The 17,091-nt window shown below is 44.0% G+C and overlaps 1 protein-coding gene across 6 annotated transcripts in view; it reads left to right on the forward strand.

The window, feature by feature from the left end:
* Positions 1–17,091, forward strand: part of ATE1 (arginyltransferase 1) — a 412,370-nt gene that overhangs the window by 22,693 nt on the left and 372,586 nt on the right. For 2 of the 6 annotated variants that reach the window (XM_069239197.1, XM_069239199.1), the window contains exon 1: positions 9,229–9,419. The exons of 1 other annotated variant lie outside the window; for it this stretch is intronic. In XM_069239197.1, the coding sequence (XP_069095298.1) occupies positions 9,314–9,419 (106 nt within the window). In that variant the 5' untranslated portion in view covers positions 9,229–9,313. Of the gene's footprint in view, positions 1–9,227; positions 9,420–11,198; positions 11,316–17,091 lie in introns of those variants that run through there. 3 more of the 6 variants (XM_069239195.1, XM_069239194.1, XM_069239198.1) reach the window with 3 other exon arrangements.

Below are 17,091 nucleotides of genomic sequence, written 5' to 3' on the forward strand. Positions count from 1 at the left end.
CAGTTTCAGTGCACCTTCCTATAAAGGGTGTGGATCGCATACTTCTCTCACTCATAAAGAGCAATCTGATTTACTGTAAAGTATTGTACTTTTATGGTTATTTCCTTGATGTGAGTTTCAAATACTAGTTCACATCCTGGAAAGAACACACCAAGACAACTGCTCTGTGAAAAGGCAACCTGCTCACACACACAGCATTGCTTCAGCTCTAGGACCTTTCTGACTCCAGAATTAGTCAGAGAGGCAGAGCAGGTTAGTGCAAAGCAGATTTAAGCACTGCACCTGTCTATCACAATACGCAGTGCTTCCAATCTACATTCAGCTTTACATGTAAATACATGTGCCATATTTGTTTAATTTAAAGCAGAACTACTAACTTCACATATGAAGCCACAGTAGATACTTAGAAGTACTATTTTCTGTGGTGTGACAAAACTGCAGTTTTAGCATTATCAAGAAATCAGTGTTTTGAAACACCATAAAAGAAAACTAGGAAGGAGCACAGTGGTGCACACATTTGGGCATTGTCTGCTCCTTTCTGATACACATGCCTGACAATTTTTCAGTGGTTGTATTGTTTTTGTGCGTGCTATCTGGCATCTGCAAAGCCCTCCATGTTACCTTAGTCATATTTTAGTATGTGGGCTAAAATTGAAAAGTTGAGAAATCAGTGGCAGTTATGAGCATAGACAGATATTTTAAGTACATTCTTTCAGAATGTGGGAGATAGTGAGAGAATGGGACTTCTTCAGTGTTATTCAAGTAAACTGTTTCGCTGCTTGACAGGCACTGGCCGTTAGTTGAGCTCTGTACACTTTTGGGAAGTAGATGCATTGAAATCATATAAGCAGCAGGAAACACTGAGAGGCTACAGAGTGCTGAGAGCTACCTAGTACTGGAAACGTCTTACTCAAGTTTATCCTCGCTCAGGGGTGTAGCTATCATTAGTGTTGTATGTGTAGTTGCACCGGGGCCTAACAGGCTTCATGGGCCTACTGTATTCCAACTATGACTTTAATTTGTTATCCAACCGGTGACTAAGGTGTCCATTATACTTACCTGCATCATTATGGGCAGAAATTCCTTTGCTACATCACTGTCTGAGCTTCTTGCTGTAACTTTGATGTTGTTTTTAAAGTTTGGGGAGGATGTATAATGATCATAATTTTTCCTGTTTCACTCTCACTCTCTCTCTCTCTCTCTCCCTCTCCGTTTTGTGGGTCTACCAGTATAAGTTAAAGAATAGGCCTTCAAGCTCCCTAATTCAAGAAGAACAATTATGTTAATAAAGAGATGACCTTTTACATTTACCTATGGAGCATTGCCACTGTTTTAAGGCTATTTCTGGAGTATAATATTGCACTTGAGATATTTTAATTTTAATAACATCATATACATAATATGTTTGCATGTAGGGTCTTTCAGCCAGCACTCATTGTGGACGGGTATTTCAATGTGTCACTCACAATTTTGATTTGCCCACTACAGCATACAGAAAGCAACATAGGGTCGGCTAACTTCAGCCCTTGCATACCTCACTGTGAGTGACGGCATTCTACTCTTGCACTATGTGCGCTTACACACAAAAAGTAGTTCACTTGTACAATGATATAAAAAATATTTAGAAATATTGACAAAGCCATAAGTTCCAGCAATGCCTGACCTTTTCCCTTTGCAGTGCTTGTTTTTGGGAAAGATGCCAGACCCATGCACTCTAAATAAAAAGAAGTTACTTAAAAGCAAAAACATTTTTACTCTCATAAAAACATTCATTGTCGTATTAGTCACTGGCACTGAAGGGAACTATTCTGTGTATTAAATTTATTAAAATTGCAGTTATATAAAGAGCGTCCAGGACCAACTATCCAGACCTCAGGGAGATCGCGGCTTACACGCCCCAGGGGTGCAGCATACATCCAGCTACAAGGTATAGGGAGTGGTAAAGTGGTAAGGGCCTTTCATGCCTTCCTCCTTCCTTAGTTGTGGAGTTTGTGTACACAGTAGGACCTGCATGCGTCATTAATTCAGTTTTTGATAGGAGCCAATGGAGAAGGTGCAGGGCCTGACCTCTCAGGTTCAAATAGAAAGGCTGGCAGGTGAACATAATTTGCCGACCACTCAGACTGAGTGACCTAGCAGGTGTTGTAACTGTGGGTGTGAGGGAGAGGATGGGGCAGGGGCAGCACCACTGGATGATTTATGGCATCTTATGGTGTGGTGCCTCTCGCGTACCATTGAGTGAAAGTCTTTTGAGTGATTTTACTGTTGTCATTGGTAAATGATTTATGGAGTGTATTAATAATTGATTACTGGTGTGATGTTTTATGATACACGTTTAACATGTACTGCTAATAAAACTGTGGCCTTATAGCACCACCCATCAGTCTGTTCATTATTTAGGGGGGATGGAGGAAGGATGGCCAGAAGCCAGGGGGCAGTGAGTATCCTGGCTGGGGCAGGCTAGCGCTTACTACCCCCTGTTGAGGCGTTAAAGTGTTTCTGTGTGGGTGTGCTCCTTGTGAAAGGCACAGAATGATGCATAGCTTCCAGGTTTCCTAAGTTTGTGTGTGAAGCGCTGCTCCAGTCCAGGTTTTTTCCTTTGAATTCTTAGACTTTTAGTCCTAGTTAATAGTGGAATAAACAAGACTACACAAAAAACCTTGCCTGGAGCAGCACACCAGTCTGTGCACGCCAACATTTTAGAAGAGGAAAGTGGGAGATTTTAAATATGTAATTGGGAGAATGTATTTCTATAGAAGTAGAAGCAATTTCAGACAGGAGACAGCCGATAAAGCCATTTTTGACTTCAGAAATCGGGAATCTCCCACCTCAATCGGGTCTATTGAGATGTATGCATGACACATGGACCTGGAAGCTTGGCAGGCCCTATGACATCACTTTAGGTGAAATTATCCAAAGTTGGAAGTGGGATGACCTATTGCCCCATGCTGCATGCAGAAGTAGGTGAAAAACTTGAATGACACAATAACAGACCAATAGATAAAGAGGACTGCGTAAAAGCTCGAATAAGTATATCATACAAATATTTTGTGCAAAATCAAAAGGTCTTAAGTACATTATATAAAATTAAAAGGTCTCAGCTAAAGCCAGACCTAAAAAATATAAAATCAAAATTTCTAGGTCATCGCTTGACTTAAAAATGAAAATTTCCTAGCTTGTGTATAGGAAAGTTTAAATTCTATTAAGGACACGGAGGCGAGGATTATGCAGTCCTTTCTTCACTTTATTGTAATCAGCAAGTTCAAAGTTAAAAAATAATAAACGTTCAAAATTTGAAGTCCCATGACGATAAGCATGTAACCATGACAACCAATAAACCAATCCACTCTCTGTATTAATGTCCATATAAATGGTAGACGGGAGCAGTCCTTCCTCTTCCTCACTGTAGAAAGTTAAGGACACACGATCTCAATGACCTTCGGAATAACCTCCTACAAAAATGAAGGAGAGATCAGAAACACAGAATAAGACCCATGTAACAGAGACCATGTTACCAAGTAGACGTCATCAAGAGCATGAACAGGAAATAAATCTGATAGACTCAATCCATATCAAAATCTGAAAGAAATCATCATAGAATAACAGTACATCATAATCGTTTGCTCATAGAGAGTGGAAAGTTCAACTGACCTGTAAAAAGAATCCTCCCAAAAAAATCACAAACTGAGAATAACAATCCCTGGTGGGGTAATACTGTCTCAGTATGAGGGAGGGATAATCTTCGCCTCCATGTCCGAAATAGAATTGAAACTTTCCTTCACGTAAGCTAGGAAAATGTTCATTCTATTTCAGGACCGAAGGCAAGGATTATGCAAGTTCAAAGCTTACTCACCACCAATGATGCAGCTTCATGTATAGGTTTGAAATAGAACCTCTTGAAAAATGATTCAGAGGACCATTCCCTTTCATTCATAATGTCCTCTAATCTACCACCTACCTGAATGGCCTTCGAAGCCATCGTCCCTCTGGTAGAATGAGCCCCGAAGAGCCGAACATCTATTTCTGCCTCTGACATGAGCCATCTTACCCACCTGGCTAAAGTAGGAGAAGCCACCGCCTTAAATGGTTTCTCTTGATAGTAATCAGTAACTGTCTCTCTCCTGGAGGTCTAGACTCCTCCGTCAACACCTCATACGTCTTAAGACGTCTGACCACACAGAGATTAGGATGAGAACCAAAACTGGGATACGAAACTGACTTTGTACTCGTTTTTGTCCTTCTCGAAATGGTAAATGTAACCCCCTCAGGAGTGTAAACCTGTGCGGATATATCCAAAGCACGCACGTCAGAAACTCTTTTGCAGGAAATGAGACATAAAAGCATTGCCAGTTTAGCTGAGATCGGTTTCCTGGACAAAACCTGGTTATCCGGCCATGAAGAAATAAAGTGGAGAAGTTTATTGACATCCCATAAGCCAGAATATCTAGGTTCTGGCGATCTCGACAAATGAACACCTTTGAGCAGTTTACTTACCCAAGGGTGTTCCCCAACCGGTAAATTATTGACCTGGCCGTAGCCCGCGGAAATGGCAGAACGGAAAGAATTGATTGTACAATATGCTAACCCAGAAGTACACAATTCTGCTAGGAAGTTGACTACAAGAGCGACAGGGGCCCCCACGGGATCCACCTTCCTCTCCAGACACCAATGAGCCCATCTGTTCCAGGCTGACTTGTATTGCTTGATCGTACCCGGAGCCCACGACTGTCTGATAAGGGCAGTAGCACCCTGTGAAAGGTGGATGTCTTCCCAACGTCCCCTGAAATCCTCCAAGCCATGAGGTTGAGGTGCCCCTGAACCACCAACGTGTGTGGACCTCCTGCCGGATCCCCGTGGAATGCGGAAGTTTGAGAGGAGCCATCCACGACAATTCCAGAAGTGTAGGGAACCACGCTTGAGCCTTCCTGCAGAAAAGCATCCACCGCTGTCGCTCCAGAGTCTGGACTCCAAACGAAGTAGATTGGAAGCTGCGCATTCAGTCAGGAGGCAAACAGATCTACCCCACAGGGACCCCAACGATCCATCAGAGACCGAAAGATCGCAGGATCCAGTTGCCTATCGCTGGAATTCCCGAGGTAACTGGAGTTCCAGTCCGCCACCTTGTTCTGAATTCCCGGAAGATATTCCGCTGTTACTGAGATCTGTCTCTGCAGGCAATAATGCCAAAAATCCTTTGCCAGTTCCACCAGGACTCTGGTTCGAGTGCCTCCCAACCTGTGTATGTACTGGACGGCTGAGATGTTGTCCAGACATAGTAGGACACAACAGGATACCTTGTCATGAGTCGGGGATCGTATCGCAAAATAACCCACTAAGAGTTTGAGACAATTGATATGAAGATTCAGCTCCTCCGAGGTCCAAAGACCCCCCATGGAAATTTGACCACACTGGGCTCCCCAACCCAGTCTGTTGGCATATAACTCTATCACCAGGTCAGGAAGGGAGCCAAAGATTGCCTTCCTATTCCACGCCTCCATGTGGTTTAACCACCACTGCATCTCTGAACGAGCTTCTGATGAAAGCTTCAGTGCAGAGTATGTGTGTCCCTTCCTGAGATGGGACGCCTTCAATTGTTGCAGGGCCCTGTAGTGCATGGTACACGGAAAGACAGCCTGAACAGAGGAAGACAGAAGGCCCACAACCCTGTAGTGCATGGTACCCGGAAAGACAGCCTGAACAGAGGAAGACAGAAAGCCCATAATCCTGGCTATCTGGCGGAGGGAGGTCCTGTCTCTTCTGAGCACTTTGGAAATTTCTTTCTTGATCTTGGATATCTTGTTCTCTGGGAGTTTCAGTGTTGCCGGCATTGTGTCCACTACAAATCCCAGGAAGGTTGTGGATTGCGACTGGAGAAGCATAGACTTCTCTGCGTTGATCACAAATCCGAGATCCTGAAACAAGGCAATAGTCATGTTCTCGTAAACCAACAGCTGAGACCAGGATTGATCAATCAAAAAGATGTTGTTGAGGTAAATAATTAGTCTGATGCCCTGAGTCCTCAGGTACTCCACTACCGGTTTCAGTAACTTCGTGAAGCACCATGGTGCTGCTGACAGGCCGAAAGGCAGACACCTGAATTCGTAAATTAGATCCCGCCACTGAAATTGCAGAAAATGCCAGTGAGGAGGGAAGATCAGGACCGTAAGGTAAGCGTCCTTGAGGTCCAAACGGACCAACCAGTCCCCTTTACACAGAAGATCTCTGAGGAGATGGATACCTTCCATCTTGAAATGCCGATAAACCACCCATTTGTTGAATGCCTTGAGGTTTTTCACGGGATGAAAACCTTTGTCCTTCTCGACCAAGAAGATGTTGCTTAAGAAACCCCTCCGATGAAGGCTTGTTGGGGCAATGGCCCCTTTGAACAGAAGAAGTTGTAACTCTGTGTCAATTAATTGAGATTCTTGAAAATTGAATCGCATGGAAGGAGGTCTCACAGGCTGTATTGGGGTTCCATAGAATTCTATGTGGAAACCTATCACAGTCCAAAACCCAAGGGTCGGAAGTGATCCAAGAATAGCCAGATTTTGCCTCCCAGACTTTGAGGGGAAAAAACAGGAATGCTCACCACCCCTTTCTCCTGGAGCATTGGAGCCTTCTCTGTTGAAGAGTGAGGGACGGCCTCTGCTGGAACCTCTGTGGAAAAATGCACCTTGTCTCCCATCGTTCCAGCCATTGTTGTGGCACCCCTGGGATCTGGAGGGGCTTGGCTGCAGGGAACGGCCGGAGGAGCGACCCCTTCCTCTTCCAGCCCCGGAGAAAACCTTCCCCAGAAAAATCTTATGCATAGATGATTGTGCCTTGTCCAGAGCTGAAAAAGTAGCTACGAACTTCCCCAACTCTTTCACAAAAGGGTCCCCGAAGAGATTGCCTTGAGCGACCACACCTGCCTCCGAGGTAGCTAATTCTCCCAATTTGGGGTCAATCGTTATCAAGAGGGAACGACGCCTCTCCGCAGAGAGTTCGCGTTTCCGAGCAGGCAGACCGCTCTTTGAGCCCAACCTGCGACCAAATCGGTTGGCAAAGGCTCTCCTGATACCCTGACTGACTCGACCAGTTCAATGATTTTAGTCAAAGGCCCCAGGACATCAAGAAGTTTATCCTGGCAAGCCTGCATATACTTATAGAAAAAAGTGCACAGTTTCGGATCTAAAGAAGGAGTAACCGCCACCTTGTCCTCAAGCATATACATAAAATGTTTGCATGTAGGGTCTTTCAGCCAGCATGGGATATTCCGCCCGAAGGCAGGCTCTAATTTCCTTCTCCAAAGGATAGCGAATCACCTCGGCGACGTAAGCCGCAACTTTGGGTGCAGGGATCCACTCAGAGGACCTAGAATGATAAATGTACTCCGGATCAAACATATACAAATCATCCAGACCTTCCTCCTCCATGCTATAGGTGGTCGCAGATGGACGCCAAGGTCTGCCCAAAACGTGCCCCTCGTCTGATGAGCCCTCATCATCTGTGTCACCTCCTCCCCCCGAATCAGGGCGATCCCAAAAAGGGATCCATCTCCAGGGCAGCAGTGCTGCCATGCTCTCTGGGTTTAGCATCCTCCCAGCAGGGTACCCTGTGCAAGCCTCCGTGCACTCTTATGAAAGGCTTTCCTCAACCTGGTGAAACCTTCCAGGTGCCCTGCTTCACGCTTCCTAGAGGAAGAGGATGAATTGGAGGTACTGGCCCGTGAATCTGGGTCCCCAAAAATCCCAGGAGTATTGGACACCAGGTACATTAATCTATCCACCCTATCCTGCAGTGGTGCTAAAGCCTTATCTACCGCCTGCGAAAGGAGCTTATCCATTCCATCCGGAAGTTGACGTTGAGGGGGCCAGACTTACTCCGTCCCTAAAGAGGGTTCATAGGCATGGTCCTCAAAGGACTCCATGTAGGGTGCACTCAGGGACATAAACACCAAGCAAAGAAACTATATGTGTATATAGCACACTTCTGGGATTATAAAAGGTGGGGTAGGACCACAGGGCCAGCCCAAAAATATATAAACAATAGCGTACTCCCAGAGGAGTGTCAATAATAACAAGGGTGAAAGCACCAAATCGCCCAAGCATAAGGTATGAAGGGCAGCCCCCTTGCCGTGCTCTAGAAGTCTTTTGCTCACCATAAACCTTAAGGTTCCCAAGGGAAAATGTCAAGCAGGCTCAGCCTGCACATACCGCAGAGCGGTGTTGGCGAGGGTTGGGGGGGGGGCAAGAAATCAAAACCCCGAGGGCCGGGGTCTGACAGCCCCACACACGTTGGTAGATTGCAGCATGCGAAGCGCTAAAGCGGTTTGGCCGACCACAGTACGGCGCACAAGTGCACCCCTAGCAGTGCAAAACAACACCACAACATGCGCTAGGGCCGCAGCCTACCGTGCGTATACTGAAAGAAAAGATAGGAATGCCAAGAATGTCAACAAACAGCGTGACACCAGCACAATACGAAATTACAAGGCAACTAACAAGACAATAAGTGCTTGCGCCGCAAGGCCCGACAACCCCTGAGAAGAGCGAGGACTCAACTGACAGGCAACAGTGAAGAAAGAGGAAAGACTGCTCCAGTCTACCAATTATAAGGACATTAATAGGGACAGTGGATTGGTTTATTGGTTGTCATGGTTACCTGCTTATGGTACTGGGACTTGAAGTTTTGAACGTTTATTGTTGCACTGTGAACTTGTTGATTATAATAAAGTGAAGAAAGGACTGCATAATCCTCGCCTCCGGTCCTGAAATAGCATATGTATATGCTTTCGCCTACCGTTCCATTTCTAGGTGGGCGTTCTCTATTCTTCCACGGGTTTGGTCACCTATGAACTGGCACAGTATAGGTGGTCCGATTTCTATGTCTATAATGAATTTTTGCTCTTTCGTGAAAACTGGACGCACCATTTGCCTCATCTGTATGAAAGCGTGGCGGCCATCTCAGAATGGAGTTTGTCTGCGCTCACTGAGCAGCAGCAGTGTTAGAACCCGCACTTAGGTAGTCTTTCTTCTGGTTATCAACCAATGTGTTGCGTACGATAAACAATACGAATCTTATCTATGCTTTGCGTTATAATCCTAGACCAACACAGGATGTATGAAACGACGTTGATATTATTATTATCACTAAGCTGTGAATTTTACCCGTGCGCCAGCCATATGTGGTTATAGCGAAGTGGGGATAAGGCTGCCTCTTCAGCCTTACCCCCGGAAAGCGACTTTGTACTACTAGGTAGCCGGGTCCCTGCCCATGCGCAGAGAGCGCTAGCCGCCTTGGTTGTTAGAGCTACAGACATCGCCCGGCTGTCATGGCCGGCCAAGGGGGCCCGGGCCCCAGTATCCTGGAATACTTCGGGGGCGAGGATGGCTACCGTTGCGGATACTGTCGCAGCGAGACCGGGAACATGTCCCACGGTAAAAGGAGGAAAGGGACAGAGTGGGTAGTGGGATGTTGAGTTACACCAACTAGAGGAATTGGCATATCAAAAAAGTAAAGCGAAACGGACCCTTCTCGGAGGAGAGGTACACCCTTCTATAGAAAATTACCCACTCCAACATACAGGTCACTTTGCACCCTTCTCCAATCCCCTTTCGATTTGAACAAGTTCCTCATCTAGTAACCCATTCTTATTTGTTTTAGCGCTCACTCACTACGAAGTAAATTGTGCATGGTAAAAACCCAATGGCACCAAAAACGTTGCCCCGCCCTACAGATTTATCAATATCGTACCCTTGCCATAGTAACAATAAATACATTACCACCCCCCCTCCGATTCTTTGATAAGACAATCCCTCGCTCAAGGTTTTAGTACTTTAGGTAGCCCCACATGAGATTGGTAAACTTTTCTTGTTTGTTCTGAGTGATCTGTCACCTGTCCTTTTCTGCAGCCAGTGCTTATTTTAATCCGGTGGTTGCAGGTGGTTTTCATCGGTACTCATTTTGGGGTACTGGGACTTACTTTTCATTATGAGACCAAGAGAGCGAAAGATAGAAAAGGGAGGTGAGAAAACAATGACAAAGGGAGTAAGCAGGTGTCGCCAAGAATGAGATAATGGTACCGGAAGTGTAGGATCGTAGACTAAGGGGACATGTTGTGTAATCAAGACTAAACTGCCTTGGTAATGTGGAAGCAGATTCTACAGTAGATAATTTGTGCTTTACTTCATATTAGGGACCGCTAAATGTACTTTTTTCTATGTTAATATAACATTTACATGCCAACATTTTGAACGGTATAAGAGGGAGATTTTGAAAAAATATGGGAAATTGATTTTCCTCACTGAGTTACATTGAAGAAGAGGACATTTTAGGCGGGAGACACCTAAAATAAAGCCATTTGTGGGCTTAAAAAATTATGAGTCTCCCCCTTGAATCGGGTTTGTTGCCATGTATGATAATGTAGCTCATAGGGTGACATGAGCTTGGCCTAGTCGTGAATTCAAACTTGCGATTTTAAATTGTGTTTGAGGAGCAGTGCCTGAAACTAACTTTTTTTCTTTCTCTCTGACTGTGCACTCAAGGACCTCAGCTGTGACCTTCATTGTTGTACAGAATGTATGCATTTCACTTGGCTCAACAGTCTTGCTTGCATTGTGACATTTTTAAAATTAATTATTTTCTGTTTATCGGGTTTCTGGAAAAAGCGGATTTACAACTGAAGGCCACTTCCTTCAGCCAAACGGAGGTGCTGTTTATATTTTGAATGTGGTATTGTTTTCTGTGTATGGTATAAAATAGGTTTATTGACTAGATGTGGATTAAAAGTCATTATATGTTGATTTTGTTTTCTGTTTTGCTATCAAGTTGTGTAATGTAACTTCCTTTATCAAACCACAGTGACTGTAGTAATCTTTTTGCCTTCTGTAATGGTCCTGGAGTATAAAATATACTTTCATAGTTTATACTTTCAACTCTGTCTCACGTGAACTTTCCTCTGTGTTTATTTTCTGTGTAAATTCTATAATATTGTATATGGCTGATATCTCTTACAGACTCTCACATCCCCCTGATCAATCAATTGGGCCTTTGATGTAAAAGACACCTCCAGTTTTTGTTAGCAGATGAAGGTTTCAGCAAACCAGACGGTTTTGCAATTGGTTCCAATGCAGTTCTGTAATTTGAATTTGCAACTTCTTAAAGATTACTGGCAGGGAACTCTCTAATCTCCCATTTCCAGAGTATCCTGCGATCCTGATCTAATTGGGTAGTTGCTGCAGTTGCATTATGTGATTATGAACTGGACTTCATGAAGCGGCTTGCCTTGCCCATGTTGTGAAATGTGGATTGTTGTGCGGCACGTGTGATTTTGAGTAAGTATACATTTTAAGGTGTGGTGATCTTTGTCTTATTAGTGGTTTAATGTTTCACATCGTCTTGCACATCTGTCCCGTCGAAGTTTAAATCTGTATTGCATTGTAAATGTTTCACATGAAATTCTGAATATATTTTGTATTGTGTGTATTAAAATGTGTTTTAATGTGGTTTTGATTATTGGATTAGAAGTAATCAACGATCTCATGATAAAAATGTTGGTTGTTCACTGAAGGTGTGCTTCAACATGTCAAATATTTTTCTTTTATGAGTCCTTTAATAGTCTAGTTGCAATTGAACTAATCATGATTGTGTTGTTCAATTCTTTGTGCACCTGAAATAGACCCATAGACCCAGAGAGAGATTTGCTGCTGGTGTGAGATTTATGTTAGTGTGTCTGAAGAAGTTTAGGATTTTCCCTGTTAGTAGTGAGTTTGATTTCCCCTTTCTGTATTCTGGTAAGCAGACAGTGTTTTCTTGTTTTGATATTTGTTGGTTTGGTTTCAAGTCTCATTTTGAAATTGAATTGTGATTAGTTAATTGCATGTGTTGCTCAACCTACCTTGACTGAAAATGGGTACCACTCAAAGTTTCCAGCTGCTGCTTGTGAAGATGATAAAGTTCCACCTGAAGGATCTGCCCATGAAATGCCGATAAATTCTTCTGCACATGTAAATATTTCTGATGACCTTGTATTGGACTGCTGCAAGGGTTTGGCTCATATAGTATGTTCTATCTCTCATGAGATGAAGTTGAATTCACTTCCACCAGGTGAGGAGCCTTGCCATGACGCAGTACCCATTGATAGGGTCGTGGTGAAGAAGCACATGCGTAAACGTGGCATGGACCTAATAAAGTGATCCTTGGGTGAATACTGCTGTGAAGTATTCAGACTTGACTCAGCGGATCCATGCATCTCACATGAAGAGAAGTGGTGGCACCAATACCTAATTCACAAACTTGACTTTGCTATAGGGATCCTGGTGTACAAAGGGCCTGGTGGGGCAGAGGGACAAGAAAATCAAGAAAAAGAAGCAGGTGGTGCTCAACAGCAAGCTGATCATTGATACAGCAGGAGTGCATGCAAACGTGTGAGTTTCAAAAACCCTCAAAGCAGATGAAGCTGTTCCAGTCAAAAACTGTGTGGATCAAATGGCAAGTGAAGATGAAGATGCAGCAGTTGGCATAAGTGGGTCCAAAGATGAAAACTGGCTATAAATAAGAATGAGAGCACAAGGGGGAGCAAAAGGGTGTAAAGAAAAGTTGCAGACTCAAAGCAGTTAGAGGAGAGATGGAACTAGAAACAGTGCAAACAGAATTAGATTTAAGTGACAAAGAGCCAGAACAACAAAATGTTATATCAACAAGAGCAAGAGTGTTGGATAAGAAGTATGCCGCACTTAAATGGTCATAACTGTGAAAAATCAAACCTGAGCAAAGTGACATAAACATGAGAGACTGTTGTTTCGTTTTTAGTAAGTAACATGAGCTTGTATTAAAAGAAAGATAGAGAAAATCAATGGTGATAACATTTATGGGAATTGTATATTGCATTTTTTGGGTTAGTATTTTTTCCAAAGTGCTTATACTATTCTTTAATTAGAGTCTGATTTCCTATTTGAAAAAAGGTTAGATCTTGCACCTGCTTTAGGTATCCAGTCGAAGATAGGTAAGCATTTTCTGAACTGAGCCTATTGCTGATAAGATATTGACATTTCAAGGGATTGTAGAGTTTTAAGTTTGAGCCATATCTAGTAATAGAAGTTTAGATCTTTGAAATTTTATTAGAATTTTTTCTGTTGTTACTTAGCATTAAAGATATTTTCTATAGGATTTTTATTGATAATCTTGGTAGGTATTCTTGTCACTCTTCACTCTTCAGTTGGATATGCCTCAGCTAAATCTAAAATGGAATCATGCTTTGGTACCAATAATTCTAGGGATAAGAGGCTTGATAAGGCTTCTAGTTTCCTGTTTTAACTGATTTTTACAGATAAATACGGACAGAAAAAATGTATTACCTATCAGCATTTATTTTAGAAGGAAACAATACAGAAAATTGGGCTTCTTTTGAGTGACTCTCCGTGTTTTTGATGAATTCCAAACCAACAACTGAATAGATAGCACGAGAAGCTAATAAAAAAGACGAGGTATCCCTAAATAACAGCAAACGTCAACATATATCTGAAGTATAATGCTAATATTTATTGATGGGTGTATTATTTCATTATACCATGCTTCCTAATTTGCTAAAACATGACAGGCATCACAGTGTAAGTGGACATTTATGAGTTAAATGTGGAAATATACAATTTTGCATTTACTTTAGTCACAAAACATGAAACAAATGGATAAATACTGATAAGATAGACACAAATTAAATATGGATAAATACTGATAAGATAGACATAAAATAAATATGGATACATACAGACAGGAATGTTTAAACAATGAATACCATTGTAGGAAGCTGGCTTTTTATTTAGTGGACCAAAATGAGGTACACTTTGAAAGAGTCCAAGCAATCCCCAGAGGTATCACAGAGACACAAATGACATTCCAAATGCTCTTTGTGGGTAGTGTGGTCGAGCAGTTTAAAGTATGTAAGGACAAACTCATGCAGTAACTGAGACACACACTCAATAAAGAAATCCAACGCCAATTTATAAAAATAACACATACTTTTATATAAATAAATGTAGATACCAAGATCATCAGAATAGGTTGTGTACTTTTTGAGTTATGAATTTGTATACTTTTCGAAAGTAGACAGTGCACTTTCAGGAAGCGGCAATGCAATCTTATGGAAGAAAACAAAGACGTCAATCCAGATAGAGTACGACGACTTACGGAACCAATCTCCTGGACTTAAGGGCGTTTTGTGGCAAGGTCCAAGGCCACACCATAGGGTCATCTCTGGGAGCTCTGGTGCATCTGGGTGCAGAGGTGTGTTACAGCGCTGGGTGTCCCATTCAAGTCTATGAGGAACAATCCGGTTACACAATTGCTGCAGAGATGGACTGGAAGGACAGACCTGGGGAACCTGCAGGGGGGCTCGACCCTTGAGGTCCTCGGGCATGTGAGAACATCGTCAGTCCACCACTCTCTGGGCTGCAGGGCGTGGGTGCAGGGGTAGCTTCAGGCATCGGTTTCAGCACTGGAATTCCTTGCGGTTGCAGGTGGGGGGCCTGCAGAAACACACTGCAGGTGAGGACTTTGGGTACAGTCAGACCCAGCCAGCAAGTGGGCTCAGGTCTCACGAGGTGGGGAGATGTGGGAACATGCTTGGTTCTCCTCTTCTGGGTCTGTGGTGCAGAGGTGTCCTTGGGTGCTGCTTGTAGGGGGTTCTGCAGATGCCGTTGTGAAGTCCACAGTGGGAGAGCACAGGTTGGGCTTCTCTTCTGGAGGGCCTGGGGACCACGCTGACACCGTTGGCCCACTTCAACACAGGCTAGGAGGCTCTGATGCAGTGATGAGGTCTGGCGTCTGTTTTTTGGCAATCACGATCCTCTCAGTTCTTTCTTGGGTGCTTGCGGATAAAGGGGAGCAGCTCTTCCACTCCAAGGGATTTCTTCTTGGTGATTTGTGGAGCACTGGCAGCTCTCCCAGTTTCTCAGGACCGGTCAGTTGCTCCTTGAGGACTGGTGCAGCAGGCAGGCCGGCAGGGATGGCACCAAGTCAGTCATGCTTCTCGGTTCTCAGGTTCAACAGGCTTCTTGTCCACTTCTCCTTTTGTGTCCAGCAACGATCTGGTATTTAGGGGTCTCCTAAATACTCAATTTAGGTGGCGTTAAGGGAACGGTAGTAGCCAATGGGCTATTTACCCTTGGGGTTACTACACCGTGCAGATGACTACTTCCTGTAGGGAGCGGGCATCACCCTGTCCAGAGTTCCTAAATTCCACCACACACAAAATGGCGGATTATTTAAAGTCATGTACACTTCAGGATGGCCACCCTAGGGGGTGTTCCCAGTCTGGAAGTGTGACACGCCTCCTGCATAGCTAATCTTCCCGCTTGTCCAGGTGCCAGATGGGCCCTTAGGCAGTGGGATTGGCATCTTCCTCCGAGGATGGCTAGATCTGCGTACCAAAGTCAGTGAGCTTCTTTAAAGCTCCTGCCTTAAAATGCAGGTCATCCTGCGGGGAGAGGTTTGTAACATGCCAGCCCGGGCAGGCTTTTGTTTCTGACCTCTCAAGAGCGGAGTCTCTCCCCTAGGAAGGTCAGATTCCTGCCTGTTGGAGGCAGGCTGGCCAGAACCGGTCAGTGAGTTCACCAGCAGTTGGTAGGTTTTGCAGGGGGCACCTCTAAAGTGCCCTCTGGCTGCATGTATTAATAAATCCATCACTGGAATCAGTAAGGGTTTATCAATATATGTATTTTACCAAAAATCCCTAGGTTCAGAGAAGCCGACATGTAGTTGGGTAACTGACAGTGACCAGTGCCCAGCACATGCATTTAAAGTGACTTCCCAGTACATTCACTATATCTAAGAATTGACAAAGACTCGCAAGGGGCCTATTTGCTCATGCATATATGCCCTCACTTGTAATATAATGCACTCTGCCTTAGGGCTGCAGGCCTGCTGTAGGAGTGATTTACAGATATTACAAACTACACTCAGCTGGCCAGACTGTTTAGGGCCCTCTCCCTTAATAAAAAGTTTAGGTCTCTGGCCTGATAACTCCTTGTCAATGGAGTCCCAAGCAAATAAACTATCAACTTCCTGCTTCGCACTGCTGAGGATTTTATGTAAAATTCTCGCTTTGCTCTCTTTACAATTTAGAAGAATAGTGGTTCAGGCACTTATTCTCTCACGCCTTGGCTATGGTGGCAAAACCACCATCAAGAGACTCCAAGTGGTCCAGAATACGGCAGCTAGAACTATTTTTAAAATCCTAAAACTTGTACCAGTAAAGTTCTGTTGCATCTCTACACTGGCATCTAGTGGCAGAAAGAATACAATTTAAGACATGCTTGGCAGATAGGGTCATTAATCAGAAGGGACCGATTGTGGTTAGGGCCCTTCTGCCTTCATACAACCCAATCAGGACTTTAAGATCCACTAATGAGAAACTCCTGAAGGTTCCAAGAATTCAAAAGTCTAGATGGGGGGTAGGGGTGTCGTTTTCTTATCTGACCCCTAAACTCTGGAATTCTTTACCATCGCAGTTGAAAAAGGAAAGCAGTGAGTCCTCCTTTAAGAAACTACTAAAAACCTGGCTATATCCACATTAACCCACTGGTATGTTCCCCCTGGTCTCGAGTCCTCACACATGCATACTTTTACCTAGTGTGGAGCAGCCTTCGTGTAGCCAGGCGCTATACAAACCCTCAATACAATACAAGCGGTGTTTTAGGGGACATGGTACACAAGTGTGTGCCATGTTATTTTTTCAGTTTTGGGAGCTTCTTGTCTCGCAGCCTGCAATGGCAGTCTTTATAAGGTTGGTGCCAGGTCCCTCAGAGTGGCACATGTTGTGCTGCAGCTATGAGGGGCTCTCTTCAGTACCCATGACCTATGGTAACTAGGGGTACCATTTACTAGGGACTTAAATGGGGCTGAAGTGCCTGGTCACTTGGGGATCAAGTGACCTAAAGTCTTGTTTTAGGAAAGAAACACTGGCACTGGGAATGTGGTTAGCAGGAACCCAGTGCACTTCTGCCAGTTGCATCTAAAAATCAGACAAAAAAGTGTGAGAGGGTAATGCAACCAGAAACTATCTCCCTACATCTATGAAACCGGGAGCCCTAATTATAATGTGCCCATTAGTTA

The sequence above is a fragment of the Pleurodeles waltl genome, chromosome 6 (assembly GCF_031143425.1).
Source record: "Pleurodeles waltl isolate 20211129_DDA chromosome 6, aPleWal1.hap1.20221129, whole genome shotgun sequence".
NCBI lineage: Eukaryota > Metazoa > Chordata > Amphibia > Caudata > Salamandridae > Pleurodeles > Pleurodeles waltl.